This window comes from Euleptes europaea, chromosome 9 (genome assembly GCF_029931775.1).
Source record: "Euleptes europaea isolate rEulEur1 chromosome 9, rEulEur1.hap1, whole genome shotgun sequence".
NCBI classification, from domain to species: domain Eukaryota; kingdom Metazoa; phylum Chordata; class Lepidosauria; order Squamata; family Sphaerodactylidae; genus Euleptes; species Euleptes europaea.
In genome coordinates, this window is record NC_079320.1 from 34,880,776 (window position 1) to 34,898,688 (window position 17,913).

The 17,913-nt window shown below is 41.3% G+C and overlaps 1 protein-coding gene across 1 annotated transcript in view; it reads right to left on the reverse strand.

Annotated features, from left to right (window-relative positions):
- The window catches only part of SCLT1 (sodium channel and clathrin linker 1), a 44,210-nt gene that overhangs the window by 25,914 nt on the left and 383 nt on the right, over positions 1 to 17,913 (reverse strand). Inside the window, exons 2-11 of the mRNA XM_056855347.1 lie at positions 17,436 to 17,503; positions 16,334 to 16,386; positions 15,362 to 15,434; positions 15,052 to 15,107; positions 11,354 to 11,489; positions 10,642 to 10,764; positions 9,045 to 9,110; positions 7,548 to 7,618; positions 783 to 873; positions 555 to 646 (exon numbers count right to left, since the gene is read on the reverse strand). Of these exons, the coding sequence (XP_056711325.1) occupies positions 555 to 646; positions 783 to 873; positions 7,548 to 7,618; positions 9,045 to 9,110; positions 10,642 to 10,764; positions 11,354 to 11,489; positions 15,052 to 15,107; positions 15,362 to 15,434; positions 16,334 to 16,386; positions 17,436 to 17,503 (829 nt within the window). The remainder of the gene's footprint in view (positions 1 to 554; positions 647 to 782; positions 874 to 7,547; positions 7,619 to 9,044; positions 9,111 to 10,641; positions 10,765 to 11,353; positions 11,490 to 15,051; positions 15,108 to 15,361; positions 15,435 to 16,333; positions 16,387 to 17,435; positions 17,504 to 17,913) is intronic.

Sequence of the window (17,913 nt, forward strand, 5' to 3'; positions counted from 1 at the left end):
CATGCGAGGGGGCCAGCAGGGCTGAAGGCTTCGTGCCTCACACAGGCATGCCCACGGCTGGCTTCTTCCTCTTCCCCACCCTCGCAGCCCAACAGCTGACAGGCGGTGAGAGGAGGTTTAAAGGTTGCCACAGCGTTCCTGCATGTTGCGGCTTCTGGAACAGTTTTGGGGAGAGCCGTGCTGGTCTGTGTTTCAATGGAAGGGCCCTGGAGCTCCCGGGGGCCACTGAAAATGTCCTCACGGGCCGTTTACGGCCTGGGGGCCTGAGATTCCCCATCCCTGGTCTATGCGGTGTCCCTTGGCCTTCAGTTTATAGAGGTAAGAGGTCTTGCATTAGTGTATCGAAGTAAAAACAGAAGCTTACCTGAAAAAGGTTAGAAACATAGTTATTTACAATAAGAAAAATACCCATCAACCTAATATTAAAACTTCTATTAAGCTCCGTCTGAGCACAGAGAACATCTAAACAAGATTACTCATCAGAAAGTTATCTTTGCACTGCTTTTTAGGACTTCAAGTTCCAGTGAGGCACCATGCACAAAGTTATTACTAACCTTGTTTCCAGTTGTTTTATGCTAGACTGTAATTGCTGCAAACGTTTATCTGATGCTTCCTCTCTTTCTTGAGCAGCTCGCACATCTTCTTCCTGAAAGCCACAAATATTATTGAAGATACTTATGAGAACTGTTGCTCAAATATATAGCTCATGGGCCAACAAAATAGAGACTAATAATTATTTGAACCTGCAACAAGATAAACAACTTTAACTTGTCCTGGAATACCTTTTTGTCCATTTGGTTCTGAAAATCCTCAATCAGCCTGGTCATTTCATCAACTTTTGCAACAGCAGTTCTCAGGTCAAATTTGTATTGCCTGCACGCAAAAACACACACAGATACTCTTCACTATATTTACCTGACTGTAAAAATACCAGTAGATCTTCAAGCTATCAATCACCATAACTGTATTTTCCGTTTTAACACTGCTAATGTGCTATGAACAAACTTTTTCAAATTGTACTCTGAAGTATATTCATATTCCAAGCCAAATTTCAGCATATCCTCGTGTAGCAAAATATCCAACAATAAAAACTATTTGTGGTGGCAAAAGACATTGGGTTTTACTATACCCCAATAACAAAAAACAATAGATTTCTGGGGTTGCTTCATAGCCTGGGTGCTTTTTTTTTTACCGGCAGAAAATGAAGTGGTAAATTGCTCTCCTTTAGGGACAATATCCTAACAGGAAACATTTCTGTAGTTGCTTCTTTATGCATTTTGTCACAAAAATTCAACTAAGGTAAAAAGTCAGCCCAGTGATGTTAACAAGGATTTTAAAAGCAACGCTTTCATGAAAAAACAACAACTGTTCCCATCCTAAAGCAAAATATTTATGTTGAGGTATCGAAAAGCATATCATTAATCTACTTCGTGTCTCCTAGGCTCATTTGATATGTAGTGGAGTTGATAAGATTACATCAAAAACTGTTGCTACGTGGCAGGGGCTAGATGTGGGAACTAGGGTATTTGCAAGTGGCTTTTTTGCCATCCAGTCACAGCTGACTTATAGTGACCCCCTACGGTTTTCAAGGCAAGAGATGTTCAGAGGTGGTTTGCCATTGCCTGCCTCCATGTCACAACCCTGGTATTCCTTGGAGGTCTCCCATCCAAATACTAACCAGGGTCATGGCTGAGTGTGTGTGACTGGCCCAAGGTCACCCAGCAAGCTTCCATGGCGTGAGTGGAGATTCAAACCTGGGTTTCCCAGGTCCTAATCTGACACCTTAACCACTACACCATGCTGGCTTCTCTTTGCAAATGACTTATCCCATAGAAATCTTCCCATAGCTCCAGTTGTTCATAGGGAAGAGTAGCATGTGTGTGGATATTTTTTTATATAGCAAGCCCATACATATATTAAAGCAGGTGCGTGCAATGTCCAAGGAAGCAGTTATCAGCAGATACTACTGCATAATATATGAAGCCTGCCTTGTTATCTCTGTGTGTGTGTGTGTGTGTGTGTGTGGGAGCTGAACATACAGTGCACAACAAAAGAAGGCATACACTTATGTTAGCAACAGCAGTTACCAGAATGGCCTTTGCAAATATTTATTGTTGTTACTTGAATCCTTAAAGTATTCTTTTAAATATCTACACAACACTTAATAAGGTTACCTAATTCCATAACTATTTTCATACATAGTTTAAAAAATCCACTGGATATGCACTAAGCCACTATGTTTCTGTGCTTAGCTTCATTGCGTAAATAAGACCATTACACTAAAATATTTAAAATATTTATTCATTCTCCTTCACTGCTACTTATGCAATGAAAAGCTCCTAAGGCAGTGGTGATAAATTATTCATGCAAGTATTTTTCTGAATGATACAGGAGAATACTCTAATTGCATTTTCAACTTCAAGTGTAATTTTAAAATGTACCTAAAGTCAACTCCGATATAAAATGCAACCTTTCTATAAAGGCGAGAATTTTAACTATTATTCTCAGAGCTTAACACTATGTAAATTTCCTTCTCAAACCCTTCATACATGCAAAGCAAACAATTAAAAGATAAGAAAATAACTATTATAAAATTATACAGCTGGATACATTGTGATATTTTATGTGTACTAAAACACAGGCATTTGTTGGGGAGGGAACAGAGGGACAGATATGCTCCTGCTACCTCAACAAGCAACAAACCTGCGTGCACCCAGATATGCTTCATACTGCACATGCCACATTTGTGTAGAGTGTAAGAGTGTAGGGTAGGGCTGTTGAAAATAAAAAAATTCGGTATAGTTCGGATTCGGCCGAATTCGGCCCGTCTGGATTCGGTACACGCCGAAGTCCGAACTCCCCCGATTCGGATACGTTAAATTCGGCGAGAAATTAAAGTTCGGCAAAATATTCGGCCGAATATTGCCATTTAAATTTTAAACAATCACTCTTGGCCTCCCGCGGCTGCGGGGGCGGGGTTTAGAGCTGGACGTTCAAAATTTTCATCATTGCTTCTTGTGACCCTTATTGAAAGGACCGCCAATTTTGGAGACGATGGGGTCCTAGGGAGGCGAGATATGGATCCCAGAAGCCCTCCCACAATTGCCCATCGCAAAGCATAGACCGTCCGTGACTCGGCTCGGCTGCATTTGCACATTCAAGCAAATGATGCAATGCAATACATTGGACTGAGAGAGCCCACGCAATTCACAAACTGCATGCTGGGGTGAAGCGCGAAATATAAGCATTGCACCCATGGCAGCTCCGCGGGCTGGAGGAAGTAATTAATTGACCACCCAACTCTCTTACAAAAAGTGGCTGGAGGAAGGGAAAGACATACGCCCCCCTTCTTTTTCTCAGAGAGTCTTTTCCTGTGTAATGTATATCTTCCACTTTGAGGTGTGGCTGCCCAGCGGCTTTTGGCAATCCCCGGTTGCAAAGATTAGAGGGCACCCAAGCACCGGGGGATGGGGGATGGGAATGCGGGAGCCCCGGCGGCGAGAGGGTCCTCCTCGCACCTCCGCACGGAGACCGCTCGCCCTTCTCAAGCCAACCTGGGGGGGTGGGAGGCTAGGCCGGACCGTGGAACCCCAAGCAAAGCAACCACCCGCACAACTCAAAGACCACAAGACAACCAAAAGCCAAAAGCGCTGGATGAACTCAAGTGGCACCCAAGCACCGGGGGGTGGGGGGTGGGATGGGAACGCGGGAGCCCCGGCGACGAGAGGGTCCTCCTCGCACCTCCGCACGGAGACCGCTCGCCCTTCTCAAGCCAACCTGGGGGGGGGGAGGCTAGGCCGGACCGTGGAACCCCAAGCAAAGCAACCACCCGCACAACACAAACACCACAAAACACCCTCAAACCAGTTCCAACTGATGAACTCGGGTGGATCTCTCAACCGCACCAATTCTGCTGGCTGGAATCGCTGGATCTCTCACCACCAAAATGGAAGACAGTGGGGAAGGGAGGGATGGGTGGGCATTTTAAACTTTCTCTTGGCCAGTTCAAAACTTCAAATCAATGCTCTGATTGGCCATGAGAAGAATCTGCTGGGCTACCATTGGCCGTGGGAGAAAGCAGATTGCCAACAGGCGGATCAGCTCCTGCGCATGCGTCTCCGCCGAACCACCAAATTCGCCAAATTTATTCGCCGAACTCGCCGAACATGAAGAGTTCGGCCTCCCGGATTTCTCCCATTTTGGAGTTCGGATCCGTCCGAACAGAAAAGCGCCGAATCGAGGAAAATTCGGTTGATTTTCAGTTCGGGCCGAATCAACAGCCCTAGTGTAGGGTGCAAGAGGGTAGAATGTAAGAGGGTAGAGTGTGTGAGTTTCCTGAGTATGAAAGAGTTTCGTTTGACGTAGTGTGAAAGAGTTTTAAGGGGATGTAGTATGTTTGTGTAGTATGTAAGAGTTTTCTGGTGAATGCTCTATGTCTCACTCTCACCTTCTCTGGCAAGTGCTTTGGGTAAGTGGCAGGCCGAGAAGTCCAAAGAACCAAGTAAAACAGGGAAAATTCCCACATCAATCCACAGGCACACACATGAACATGGGTGGTAAAGAGGCCTTCCACTCTTGTTAGGGTTGCCAACCTCCAGGTTCTAGCTGGAGATTTCCTGCTATTACAACTGATCTCCACCTGGAGAAAATGGCCTCTTTGGTAACTAGAGTCCATGGCACTGAAGTCCCTCCCCTATCCAAACTCCACCCTCCTTAAGCTCCACCCACAAATCTCCCACAAAGAGGGACCTGGCAACCTTAGCCCTCATATTAAAATATACACATGTGTATATTTATGTATCTTTTGGTGGTTTTCAATTAAGACATAATCTATGTGAACCCACATTATTATATTCCATACCTTTCAAGGTGCATTTTTTTGGGCAATTAGGAACATTCTAGAATAATGAAGGATTAATATTTTGTGTGCTTTATTTCCTAACATAACAGTAGACAGTTTAATGCTTCCTAAAAGCACAGAAGAGTGATTTTCAATATTCAAAAATAGTTTTGACATAGTAAATTTCAGATCACACATAGCTGCTTTCCAAGAGGGATCTGGAAAAAAAATCCAACCAATGCTCATAAAATAACAATTGGAATCTTTCTCATTTTTTACAAAAGCAAAGTTCCTTTAACATACAAGACTGAAAATACAGTTGAAGACTTTGAGGAAGCTGGTATGTGAATAAGCATGTTCTAGTGTATTTGATCAATCTGTACAAAAATAAGCATAGGGTCACCAACTGAAGGTACATTCGGAGGGGACTCAGGAATACTGAATCAAAACTATTTCAAGACTCCCTCATTTGATATACATTACAGGCGCATGATGCCTCCACTTGTTCGGATTTTAACTGCTTTACAACATGAAACTGAAACAAAGGCTCCCTTCTGTTAGAATACCAAACACTCTTCTTATTTGAAAGGAGAAGATTTATGGCATCCTATTTACTGTCTAGTCCTGAATTACTGGAAACCAGATGCTGAAAGTTATCCTCTCTAATTTCACTGCTGTTTTTAGTGAAGCTTTTCTGTCCTCTGTTACTCCCTTCTACACAAGATCTGTGACCTTTCCCCAACAAAAGTTGCATTCCTTGGCTCTTCATTCACTCAGTCCTCCGGCTTATACTTCAAGCCCTGCTGCTCTTCTGTTCTTGACTTTCAACCTTCCTCTCCTTTCCACAACTCACATTCTCTACCACATTAAAAAAATGTTAAGAAAATTTCCTTGGAGTGTCCTTATAGATTGTACCCTAGAGGATCCCTATGACATTCTCAGACAGGGACACGAGAAAGAGATATGCTGGCAAAGTACCTTCAGTGGCACTGGACTTTACCGCAATAAATTCTCATGACTGATACAATGTAGGTAGAAGTTTTGATCCATTGGGGAAAAAATACAGAAATCCACAGTAGAATATCTTTCTATTAGGCAAAATTAAAACAGCACACAACCTTTCAAGTTCCCTGAAATCTTCATCAGGATGGGCATTCAGTACAACAAAAAAAATGGCAGGGGGGTTCAGAATATGACCGAAAAGACTATCATTTGTAACTTTCTTAAAATAAGAGACCAGAAAATGCTGCAAAATTCCATCAGGATCCCCAACATGACACCTGTGGTCAACATGGTGCTCACTGATACCATTCCTGGCACCCACCCAGGTATTCTTAGAAGGTAGGTGAGACCAGGTGTGACTTTTGCTCAGTTGGGCTTCTGAATGGAGACTGGAGATGTTGATTGTCTAAGCCAGGGGTCCCCAATGTGATGCCTGTGGGCCCCACTGACACCACTTCTGGCAGCCACCAAGTGTTTTTTAGGAAGGTGGGGTCAGGTAAGGCTTCTGCCCAACAAGACTTCTGACCATTGGAGATTTGATTGGCTGTGCAGATTTTTTTTTTAATGTTGCTTTCGCAGCAGCTGCCACCATAGCACAAGGATCTGCCCTGTGTTGCTGAAGTTAAGCTGTGGCAATCATTTTGTGTCTGGCACTGCCTCCTGCGGCAGCCGTTTTGTTACTGCACTCACCATGCCGTGTTAGAATTCCAAATGTGCCTGCAGGCTCAAAAGACTGGGGATCTCTGGTCTAAGCAGATTTAAAAAAAATTGCTTTTAGCAGCAGCTGCCACCATGGTACAGGGATCTTCACTGTGTGACTGAAGATAAGCTGTGCGTATGCATCCTTGAGCACCATGGCACCCAACATCTTTCCTGATGCCCACCAAGTGTTTTTAGAAAATGGGCTGGGCCTGGTGAGGCTTTTATGTGGCAGAGCTTCTGATTGGCTGTGCAGATGACAAGGATCTTCACTGCAGGGATGAAAGTAAGCTGTCTGTACGCAAGATAATATTTTTAAATAGTATGTTCATTTTAAAAGGCATCCTGTTAAGCAGAGCTTTTGCCCAAAACATGTGTTACTGTCAGTTATACATTATCTCACTTCCTGACATTTTGTGGTTGGCTCCACCTTTTTGTGGCAGCCATTCTGTGGTTATGCCCACCCTCCCATATCAGAATTCCACAGGTGCCCACAGCTTCAAAAAGGTTGGGGATCCCTGGATTATTTGGTGCTGGGTACAAAATAAATTTCAAGATTCACGAGGCCACTGAGATACAGAAGCAAAAAATGCCCAATTCCCACATAAAAATATAAATGCTAATCTGAGCTTTACCCAGCACAGATGGAAACATCTAGGTCTGTTGTAAGACAGAAAGCAGAAGAAAAATGTGGCACCTGCCTTCTTTATTAACCAAGGCTAAGGGCAACTGGGGGAACATTTTCAATATGAGAAAAACAGGAAAAAAAGGATTAAACACTCCCTTCTCCTAATCTATATCAGGGCTACCCACAACTGCCATTTAAACTATCCTGGGAGTTCTAATCATCATGTGCAGCTTAATGCCAAGGTCAGAACAATTATCTCCAGATTAACTAACAGCCATCATTGGTACACAATTCCTGGCATGTAAATAATACTAGTTTAATGAAGGTAGGAGTGACCAGATACTACAAAATGCAAAGTTTTAGAAGTCTCACTTATACCTCAGTTGCTTACGCTGCTGTTCCAGTTCTACATTCTGCTCCTTTACAGTCTTTAGAAACAGTTGATTAATCTATAAGAGAAAAGCTTTTTTAAATTCTTTTTTTCCATACTCACCCTATATGAAAATATGTCAAAATCAAGTAATTTTATATTGCAGCAAGCATATTCTTCGACTCCAAACCAAACACCAGATGTTAGTTTTTAACTAACAAGCACACATCTGAGACTTTCGAAGGAGGAACGTAACATTTTAAAACCAGCTCTGTTTTGACTGTTGACTCTTCCAAAACCTATGCTCAGGCCTTCACCATTTGCCAGCTTAGTTATGGCAATAACCTCCTTCCCTTTTCAATATTTCTCATTTTAAGTCTCTTATTTATCTCCAAAATCATCTGTTTGCATCATTTTTACCCCCCCTCCACTTTATCGTTCGCTTCCCATTGCTTCCATATCCAATATAAACAAGTCCCTCCATGCTTTGGCTTAATATGAACAGCCTTGTCCTCAATCACTTTGAAGAGCTCCACTCAAGCTCACTGTTCTCATTACACTAATTATTTTATGAAGTCCATCCCATAAAGCCCAGATCATCATTGATCTGTTACCCTCTAACAGACATGCCACAGCAGGGAAAAGGAGAAGTAGAAGAACAGAAAATTGTAAACCAATACTATCGAGCAGGGGTGGGGAACGTCAGGCCCAGGGGCCGTTAAAGGCCTGGGAAATCATTTGGTCTGGTCCTTTGTGGGCCCTGGCAGATCTCTAGCTCAGAAGGATCTAAGACTGGTGATCCACCCTTTCCCACAGACAGGAACAGCCTCTATTCAAGGCAGATGTTAGTTTGTTTTGCGGAGAAAAGGAACCTTTTTTCCCGCTTGCAGAACAGTAGTTAGCTATGGAGCTGCAAGGACCGCCCAAGAAACTGTGTTAACCCTTTCCCACCCAGGCAATGGAGAAACGTATTCCCTCTGTACTACAAGAGGGCTGGGGGCAGGAGTGGCGACAATGGAGGGGTTAAAGGAGGCAGTTCTTAGCCTATGTGTCCTCATTTCATCCCTGCAGGCAGAGGTAGCAGGAGCCGGCTGTAGAATCTGGCCCCGTCCATGCGGAGCAGGAGCAACTCCGGCATGCGGCTGGACGGCTCCGTCCAGCTGGTGCAACAGACCATCCTGTGGCACCAGGTGGGCAAGTGCGCCACTAGTTGGATGCCTGCCTGCTTGTCCACGCTAGGGGGGGTCATCTGGGGCAGCTGCCTGCTTGGAGCTTGGTCGGCTAATTTTTAAGTTGATAATGTTGTATGGCCCACGAATGATGTTATAAATATCCAAATAGCCCTTGGCGGAAAAAAGGTTCCCCACCCCTGCTATAGTTAGATGATAAAATGATGTATGACAATTAAGGTGTTATTTCCCATGCAGAAGAATATTGTCAGATCCTGACTGTATCTTCTAGACTAAGCTAAAAAAATCATATAATGTTCAGAATTTTTCACTTACTGACTCTGTTTTTTCATTGGCTAAATGCAGTTGCTTTGTTAGTTGCTGAAAGCTTGTCAGTTGACCCTACAAAAGAAGATGCACAGCAGGTAATTAAAATCTAAAGGATTTATCACCAACATAAATGTTCAAGCTTAATATTATAAGTATGATTATTATAGAGGAAACATCAATGCTCTCAGGCTAGTCCAGAGTTTTTTCTGCAACCATCAGCCGGATATTTCAGAGAAAGCAAACAAGATACAATTATAGTATATTTCATACAGAGGTGCTATGCGTTTTTATGGGTTCTGAGCACTGGAGGGGGGTGTCCCTCCATCATGGCTCTCTTCTCTCCAGTGTACCTGAGACCAGTGGAGAGCAACTTAATTCTAATAGGACCAGCATAATAAAGAGTTGGAGTTCTTCTCCATTCACGATGCAGGAATTCACGATGCATTTCCTATAAGGAAATGAGGAATTATCTCAAAGGCCCCAACAATATTGAAGGGGCCACTGGTGTGAATCCTATTTCTTGATAGGGTGGTTGGAGATGGCAGTGAAAAGAACTGACACATGTCTGTTAGTCACACTACCGCTGCTGGGGCTAAAAGGAATGCAAGAGTAAATCTCTGCTTCTTCCAGCGTAGCTATAATTTGGGTTGAGGCAAGGCTGCAGGGGCCTCTGGGACAGGTGCCTGAACTTCAGGAGGCAACACAGCATGGGGTGCTTCCTCCACACCTGCCTGGCACTAGACTGGCCTTGTATCTGCAGTGGAAGCAAGTTCTGTGCCAGCCAGTGGGTCTCTGTAGGCACTGTACTATTATTCCATCCCCTACTGTTCAGTATGTAGGCATGTAGGTTTGCATGAAAAACTATTTATAAGAACAGAAGAACATAAGAAAGGCCATGCTGGATCAGACAAAGGCCCATCAAGTCCAGCAGTCTGTTCATACAGAGGCCAACCTGGTGCCTCTAGGAAGCCCACAAACAAGACAACTGCAGCAGCATTACCCTGCCTGTGTTCCAAAGCACCTAATATAGTCGGCATGCTCCTCTGATCCTGGAGAGAATAGGTAAGTATCATGACTACTATCCATTTTTACTAGTAGCCATGAATAGCCCTCTCATCCATGAACATATCCACTCCCCTCTTAAAGCCTTCCAAGTTGGCAGCCATCACCACATATTGGGGCAGAGAGTTCCACGATTTAGCTATGTGTTGTGTGAATAAATACTTCCTTTTATGTGTTTTGAATCTCTCCCTCTTCAGCTTCAGCAGATGACCCCCTGTTCTAGTATTATGAGGGGGGGTATTATTCAAAGAGTGGGGTGGGGGTAAGTCATAGCCAACATAATTCTGCAACTTCATGGCTGGCAATTTCACCAGAACCAACAGTGCTTGGAATTTTTTAGATACTTCAAAAACTGAGTTAGTCAACAGTGGGATCATCTGACTATCCAGAGACGGACCGAAATCCAACGCTCTAAAAGAATAATAGACATATGCCATTCTAACATCTGGCTTTCAAAATTTATCAGATGCCTTACAAATTTCAATGGAAGTTTAATAAAGATGTTGTACTGAAAGACAAAGATCAATAGAAACAACATTACTTTTTGTTTCTGGCTTTCAGCAATATGGATTTGGGCTTCTGTCATTTGTTTATGGAACATCTGCTGAAGTCGCTCCAATTCCTGTGACGCTGTGTGCCAAAGTTCTAACGCCTGCTCCTTTTCCTGTAAAAATTAAAAACCAGGTGAGTATCCAAAAAAGCAACTTTACTGCCATTTTGTAACTAATTGGGCTGTTATTTAGAAAGTGGATAGCACCAACCTCCATATTTATAGAATATAGATTGGTTTTGTAGAACAATCACTCTGCTTCCTACAAAAATGACACGTAATTGCTTACTATGCATGTATTAGGCATCATATTTAAGCAGTAGGAATATATTATTAATAAGAAACTTCTAATACTGTTTACATTTCTATGCATTTGCATCAACTGCTTCTATTTTTTTAATTATTAGAATTCTGCCCTCCTTTGCTGCCACCCAACGGGAACTCAGAGTTTATTGTTGTATCTCCAAGAGAATGAAGTCCTAAGAATGATTAGTTGGGAGGTGTACTGAAGTACACAGACCCAACATTAGTTTGTAAGTCCTGGAATTAAAAGCAAGTTTAACAATTTTTTTTTTAAAGTAACTATGCAGAAGACTTCTGGAAAAAAAGGATGGTCTCCCAGACACAGTCTTTAAAACTAGTGCAATCTGGCATTCAAAGGAGACTGTCAAAGAAATAAGGAAGCATACATGGTTTAACTCACTTTATTTGCAAGCTGCAACTGTTCTTGAAGGTTTCCTACTAAGTTTTCATCCATAAAAGTAACATCTTTTGAAGGAGAACCAGATGGCAAAGCCTCTAACTGCTTTTCAACGAGCTCTTTTAGTTCTTCATGCAACCTGCAAGCAGGTGAATAATCAATTGCTTTTAACAGTCATTCGTATCTGTCAACTGAACATCAGCTGCAAACAAAACACTTTTCAAGTTTTATAATGATTTACATTACTGAACACACGAACACATGAAGCTGCCTTATACTGAATCAGACCCTTGGTTTATCATGGTCAGTATTGTCTACTCAGACGGGCGGTGGCTCTCCAGGGTCTCAGGTAGAGGTCTTTCACATCACCTACTTGTCTAGTCCCTTTAACTGGAGATGCCAGGGATTGAACAGAAGTAATTCACATGCCTACGTGGAGCTTTCTGAAGAATGTAGAAACTTCTAGCTGTGTGTCAAAGAAACAAGCTGAAAGCTATTGAAGATATTTTTAAAATTGACTTTGACTTAAATCCCAAATTCATGCTATTAGGGATTATTCCCCCACAAGTGAACTCAACCCAAAGAGAACTTTTCCAATATGCTACAACAGCAGTGAGACTTCTATATGCCTCATACTGGAAAAATCCAAGAGCACCGACTAAGAGAGAATGGATGAAGAAACTGATGGACTTCGCCACAATGTCTAAACTAACTTGCTTAATTAAGAAACGACCGCTGGAAGACTTTTGGAACAAGTGGCAAACTTTCTACGATAAACTTGGATAGGGAGACAATTTGTAGCTAATATAGTAATGTAGTTCATGCTAAATAGAGATTTTATTGAAGGGGTCAAATATTAAAACTGTATAAGTAAAGATATTAAATAGCTGATAACAGATAGAATGCAGTATTATGTAGCTTGATTATAGATTATTGTATTATAAAATTTTATACAGAAGATAATGAAGGATATGGAGATTAATAATAGAGATTGATGTGAATTGTTGAGGTTGCTATGAATATTGATTGACTAGAAACGCAATGTGTTAGTGCGCTAAGTAACAGATGTTGTGGCTTGTCACAGAAATCTATGCCTATTATTTTCCCTCCCCCTCCTTCCCCTTATTTTATTTTGTATTCCTAAAAACCCAATAAAAACTATTTTTTTAAAAAAAGAAACAAGCTGAAAGCAACCCAAGCAGTAACTAACTGTTTCTGGGGAAATATCTGCAGAGAGCACTAAGTCAGCACATGGGTCTCATACATATGGTCTGAGAAAATACGGCCCACAGCCATAGACACTGGACCAATTTTGCCTTTTCAAGACAACAGTGGAAGATTCAGTGTTGTCAAGGAAATGCTGAGGGAATACAGTGGTACCACAGTGCCAATTTTTTTGTTCTGCTCTTTCGGAAGTTAATTCCTCTTCTCTCCTTTTACTACACTCACATGCTGTGGGGTTTTGGAAGCAGGATCTCCCGTCGATAGCCAAGGGAGGACAAAAGCTATGGAGAGGCAGACTTCTTCAGGAGAAAAGAATGCTGCTGGACTATCCTCTTATCTATTCAGCTTGAAGCAACCATTTCTGCTCTTGGTAAATGTATTCGTATGATGACTGGTTTTTAAACCATGCTACTGCTTTTATGCCTATGTTTTATATGCTTGATGCTGTTTTTAATAGTTGTAGTTTGATTTAGTTTTGCATTGCTTTCTGTGTGCATTGTTGAGTTCTTTCATTTTAACAGCATTACAAGCTGACTCCAGAAAGAATACAAAGGCAATAAATGTGTAAATAATCCTACTGGCATTCATGTACCCCATTCTGATAGAAAAAAGGTAGCAAACGTGTCCGAACAATATAATAAATATTAAAACAGTATGTATTTCAAGCACTTTATACATTTCTAAATTACGGTTTTAGAGGTGAAAAGGATATGGGCAGTTTTAATGCTTTCTGACTACCTAGAAAAGCACTAATAGTTCTAAAAACACATTTGGGAATGAAGGATGTAGGGGGGAAAGGTGATGACAAGAGAAGAATAAAGGCACAATCCTAACACCACCCTTGAACTTCTAAATCTTTATGCTAGGATAATGCAGAGCTATACCAGTAACAAACACCCTGCTGTCATTACGTCAGCGTACATTAAGTACCAGTGTAACTAAACTGGTTTAGGGACCACAAATGGGTATCAAAAAACCTGCTTGGGGAGGAACAGAGCTAAGTCAGCAACCTAAATTCCCTCAGCCCCTGTTCTTCCCCTGGCATTGTCATAGCATTACACCGGCAAAAAAAACCCCAGAGCATAAATACAAGCATTCCCGCTGAATTTAACTGGTATGACAAACAAATCCTGCCCCCCTCACATACCTACACAACCAGTGCCCAGTTTAGGATGCCCAGTTATGTCTACAGCCAATCACAAGTTTCCTTAGCACTACATAAACACACACACACACGCAACATGCACAGGGGGACTTAGGGAAAGGGCACGTTCACAAAAAGGGGGCACCTGTTCACAAGCAGCTCAAAACCTTACAATTATTTTATCTCAAGCCACAAACTCTAATCCAGATCCTCAGCCTCTCTACTTGGGAATACAACAGCAATGCACCCAACACAGGTAAGCAAGGAAGGGGGAATCCCCTTGATGCCTGCAAACATCTCTCCTCCTACACAACCACGACCTACTTTATTACTTAAGTCCATTTGCTATTTATTGCTCCTACAGAACATTAATCGTTACTGCCCTTTTTTCTAGCTCCTTCCAAGCAGCCCTCCAAGAGAAATAGAGGTAAGGGTGGACCCCACTCACAAAGCAGTGCTAGCCATCTGTTGCATCTACAATTTAACCAGCTGTGTATCTAACTGCTCTGATGCTTTTTTTGTCAGTCTGTTCTGTCTTTGGACAGATGGATGATTTCAACAGGGTCAACAGAGAATTGCAAATGCCCCAAGATGTGTGGTTTTCCTGTTTCCCATCTGGCCATGCACTTAGGGGAATGATCATTCTAAAGTATGGCAGGTGTGAGTTCTAGCTCTGCCTCTTCCTTCTGGCTTAATACTGATCAGCTTGTTTGCTGGCCGTACTGTGCCTTAGCAACTTCCTCCTTGTTGGGATTCTTGTTTCCCCTGCTTTTGTTCCTTCCCTCGTTCCGTTCTGTGTGTAGGCAGGGTGATATCATAGAGGCATGCTGGCTGCTTCCATAACTGACATGGGGGAACGATCAGTGTGCTGCTCCGTGATTGATAGGTGTCAGCGAAGTCACTGTAGTGTCCAGCTCAGTTGCTGCATTCATGTCCTTGGGGTTAGGACCTTTTTGGCATACAGTTCCAACTGCCACAGGATACCAACTAGCCATGTTGACACCAGTGATGTTCTGATGGTGGAGGGCTTAGGATTGGGCAGCTAAGTATGCTCGAATAAATTCAGTTATGTTCCAGAACCCAGATCCATACAGTTCTGTACCTAATTCTACCCAATTCAAACTGATGCCACCTTCTTTTCTTGGCAAGCAGAAGTTAAAATATGTACACATGTTATTTGAACTTAAAAACCAACGTTAAAACGGTTAAACTACTTTTATGCAATGGAATATCTGAACTAAGGTGAGATTTTATCAAATGCCACCCAAAAAAATAATTGTTTTACTTTAGATCATAGAACACGATTGGAACATGTAGTGATAAGTGAATCTACCTTTCATTTTCCCTGGTGACTTGTCCAAGTTTTAATCTCATTTCGCCCATCTGTCCCTAAAGGGGAGTCATACAGGACAAGTAAGCATTTTAATAGGGTCTAAGAGCTCAGATCACATACAGTAAGATGCAAGAGATAACCAAAACCACTCAGATACTTCACTATCAATAAAAAGAGGACAATTTATAATTCAGTAGCAGGAATACAAGGTTTCTTATGTTTAACACTTAACACACTTTGATTCAGCAAGATCCTAAATGGTTCGTTTTCAATGTCTTTCCCATTTACTATTTCTATGCAGAATTCATACCTGACAGAAACGCAGTTGTTCACTCATTTCTTCTAAATGTTTATCATATTCAATAAGCAGAGGGGATAATATGCTAAAAAAAATGTAAAATAAAGTTATCAGTTATATCAACTGAACCAATAGCACAATATTTCAACATTAATTTTTCTTGCAGTAATTTTCACACAAAACTGGAGTATATTAATAAGAGTACAATATTTACATCCCCCTGACCTAGGTAGCCCAGGCTAAGCAGGGTCAACCCTGGCAAGTATTTGGATGGGAGACCTCCAAGGAATACCAGGGCCGTGCCCCCTCCCCCTACCTTTTACTGATTTAAACCAAGGCTTGAACCTTGACAATACTGATGCAGTTGCCTAGAAATAGCCACAGAGGGCATTTGTTTCTTAAAAACTATAGGCACTGCTTCTGTTATTTTGGTGTTGTTTGTAGCCCCTCAGTTTTTTGTAGCCCCCTTAGATTTTAGATTTTTCTGCAAACCTGGAGTTTTTCTCAGGTTTGTAGAAAGATCTGTCTGGTCTGATCATGGTCCTAATCTCCAGTTTGGGGTATCTACACAAAGGGCCACATTGAGAATTAGATTTATTGATATTGAAGATTACACAGATAAACCTTTTTCTGCTTGCCAGTTCAGTTCAAATGTTAAAACCTGATTCTAAATAGGTTTGCTTAGAAGAACATTCCACTGGACTTCATCATAACATTGATAGAGAACTGAGTTCTTCTAAAAGTCATGAGACAGTATTGTTTTTAAGAGTGTAATTACATATATCGCATACCGTACATAGAAACTTGCTTCAGATATATATGGTTAGAATCGAGATGAAATATAATAAAATAGTTTCCAAGCATAAAAATGAAATCTAAAAAGTTGCTGTTTGAAAAAAAAAAAAAAAAACAGTTAAACCACATTCATCATAATGCTTCCTATTTAACTGAAATTGAATTAGAATGCTATGTAAACCTCTTTACCTTTGGTCTGTCAGCCAGGACTCCATTGAATGATCAGCTCCAAAGGTTTTTTTCTAAAACAGAGCAAGTTTGCTTTAATGCACATATGCTGTCAAACTAAACAATCTTCACCTTTGACATTTAATGTAATAATATCTAAATATTTTCCCAACCTATTCCATATGGACCAAGATTAAATCCCTTAAACATAAGTATTCATACTCTGTTTTTACACAAAAAGATGTTGTTTCAATTCACCTTGAGATCTTTTTTTAATTCACTAATGCATTAATTCTTTTACAGCAGAAAAAATGCTTCCTAAATTATGCACGAAGCTAGGATTATACACATGGTAAATTATCATCAGAAATCAGAACAGAGTAAAATATCTCCATCAGTTTATTTATTTACTTCATTTATACCACACCTTTCTCCCCAATGGTGATACAAGCCTTTAAAGTAGTTTAGGATGAGTGTGTGACTAGACCAAGATTACCTAGTGAGCTTCCATGGCAGAGTGGGGATTCGAACCTGGATCTCCCAGATTATAATCCCACTGGCATGAATTTTAGGACATAAAGCAGGACAGAAATGTTTTAAATAAAACAATATTCAGAGGATAATTCTAAAAGGAATTCCCACGTTCATTCCATTTAGTAGTCATGACTAACAGCCACTGATGAATGTAACTTCCATGTCCCTGTCAAATTCCCCTTTAATGCCAGCTAAACTAGCAGCCATCATTACCTCTTTTGGCGAAGAATTCCACAGCCAAATCGCTCTTTGAACAAAGTACTTTCTTTGGTTTGTCCTGAATCTACTTCCCATTAACTTAATTGAGTGCACCTTTATCTTGTACTATTAGACAAGGGAAACAAGTTCTGCTACCCTCTTTTCCCATCCCATGCATAATTTTAAACTCATATCACATTTCCCTTAACTGGAAAGCCTGTACATTGTTTTGTGATGCTCACCACACTGTGTTATTTTTTGTTATTCCCCATAAAAGTCACTATACAGATTTTGCTTTTGGAACTTTCCAATTGACAGGGCCTTAGTACATTAGGTTACCTCTGCGGACAGTGCCCCTTGCACATTCCCAAATACAAATGGTCCTTCTTACCTGTACAGCAGCAGTTCTTGGAAAATTCTCTGTTTGATACTGTCTGAGCATTGCATTTGGGTTCTGATCTGAAACACAAAAATCTCATAATTTGAAACAGACAAATTATGAAAGTCAGAAATGATTTCTTCTGGTAGATAGCTGCAGCCCGGCATTTCGAATAATGCATTTATTTAACCAACACATTATTTAAAATCCAACAAATGATCTAGATCACATTGTTCAATTCTTTCAGATTAAATTGCTATCCTGACATGTATGGATATTCCTTTCCAAAAAGTCTTTGATAGAGAATTCTTGTCAAAAAGCTTTCCGACACGCAGGTACTTTTCTCTGTGCCATCCTAGGCAGAATAACATCCTTTTCAGTCTATTGACTTCAGTGGACTCAGAAAGGTGTAACTCTTTTTAGGACTGCACCGTGTCTACTATATTGCCTATGACTACATTCTCAATACCTCATTCTTGCTTCATGAGAT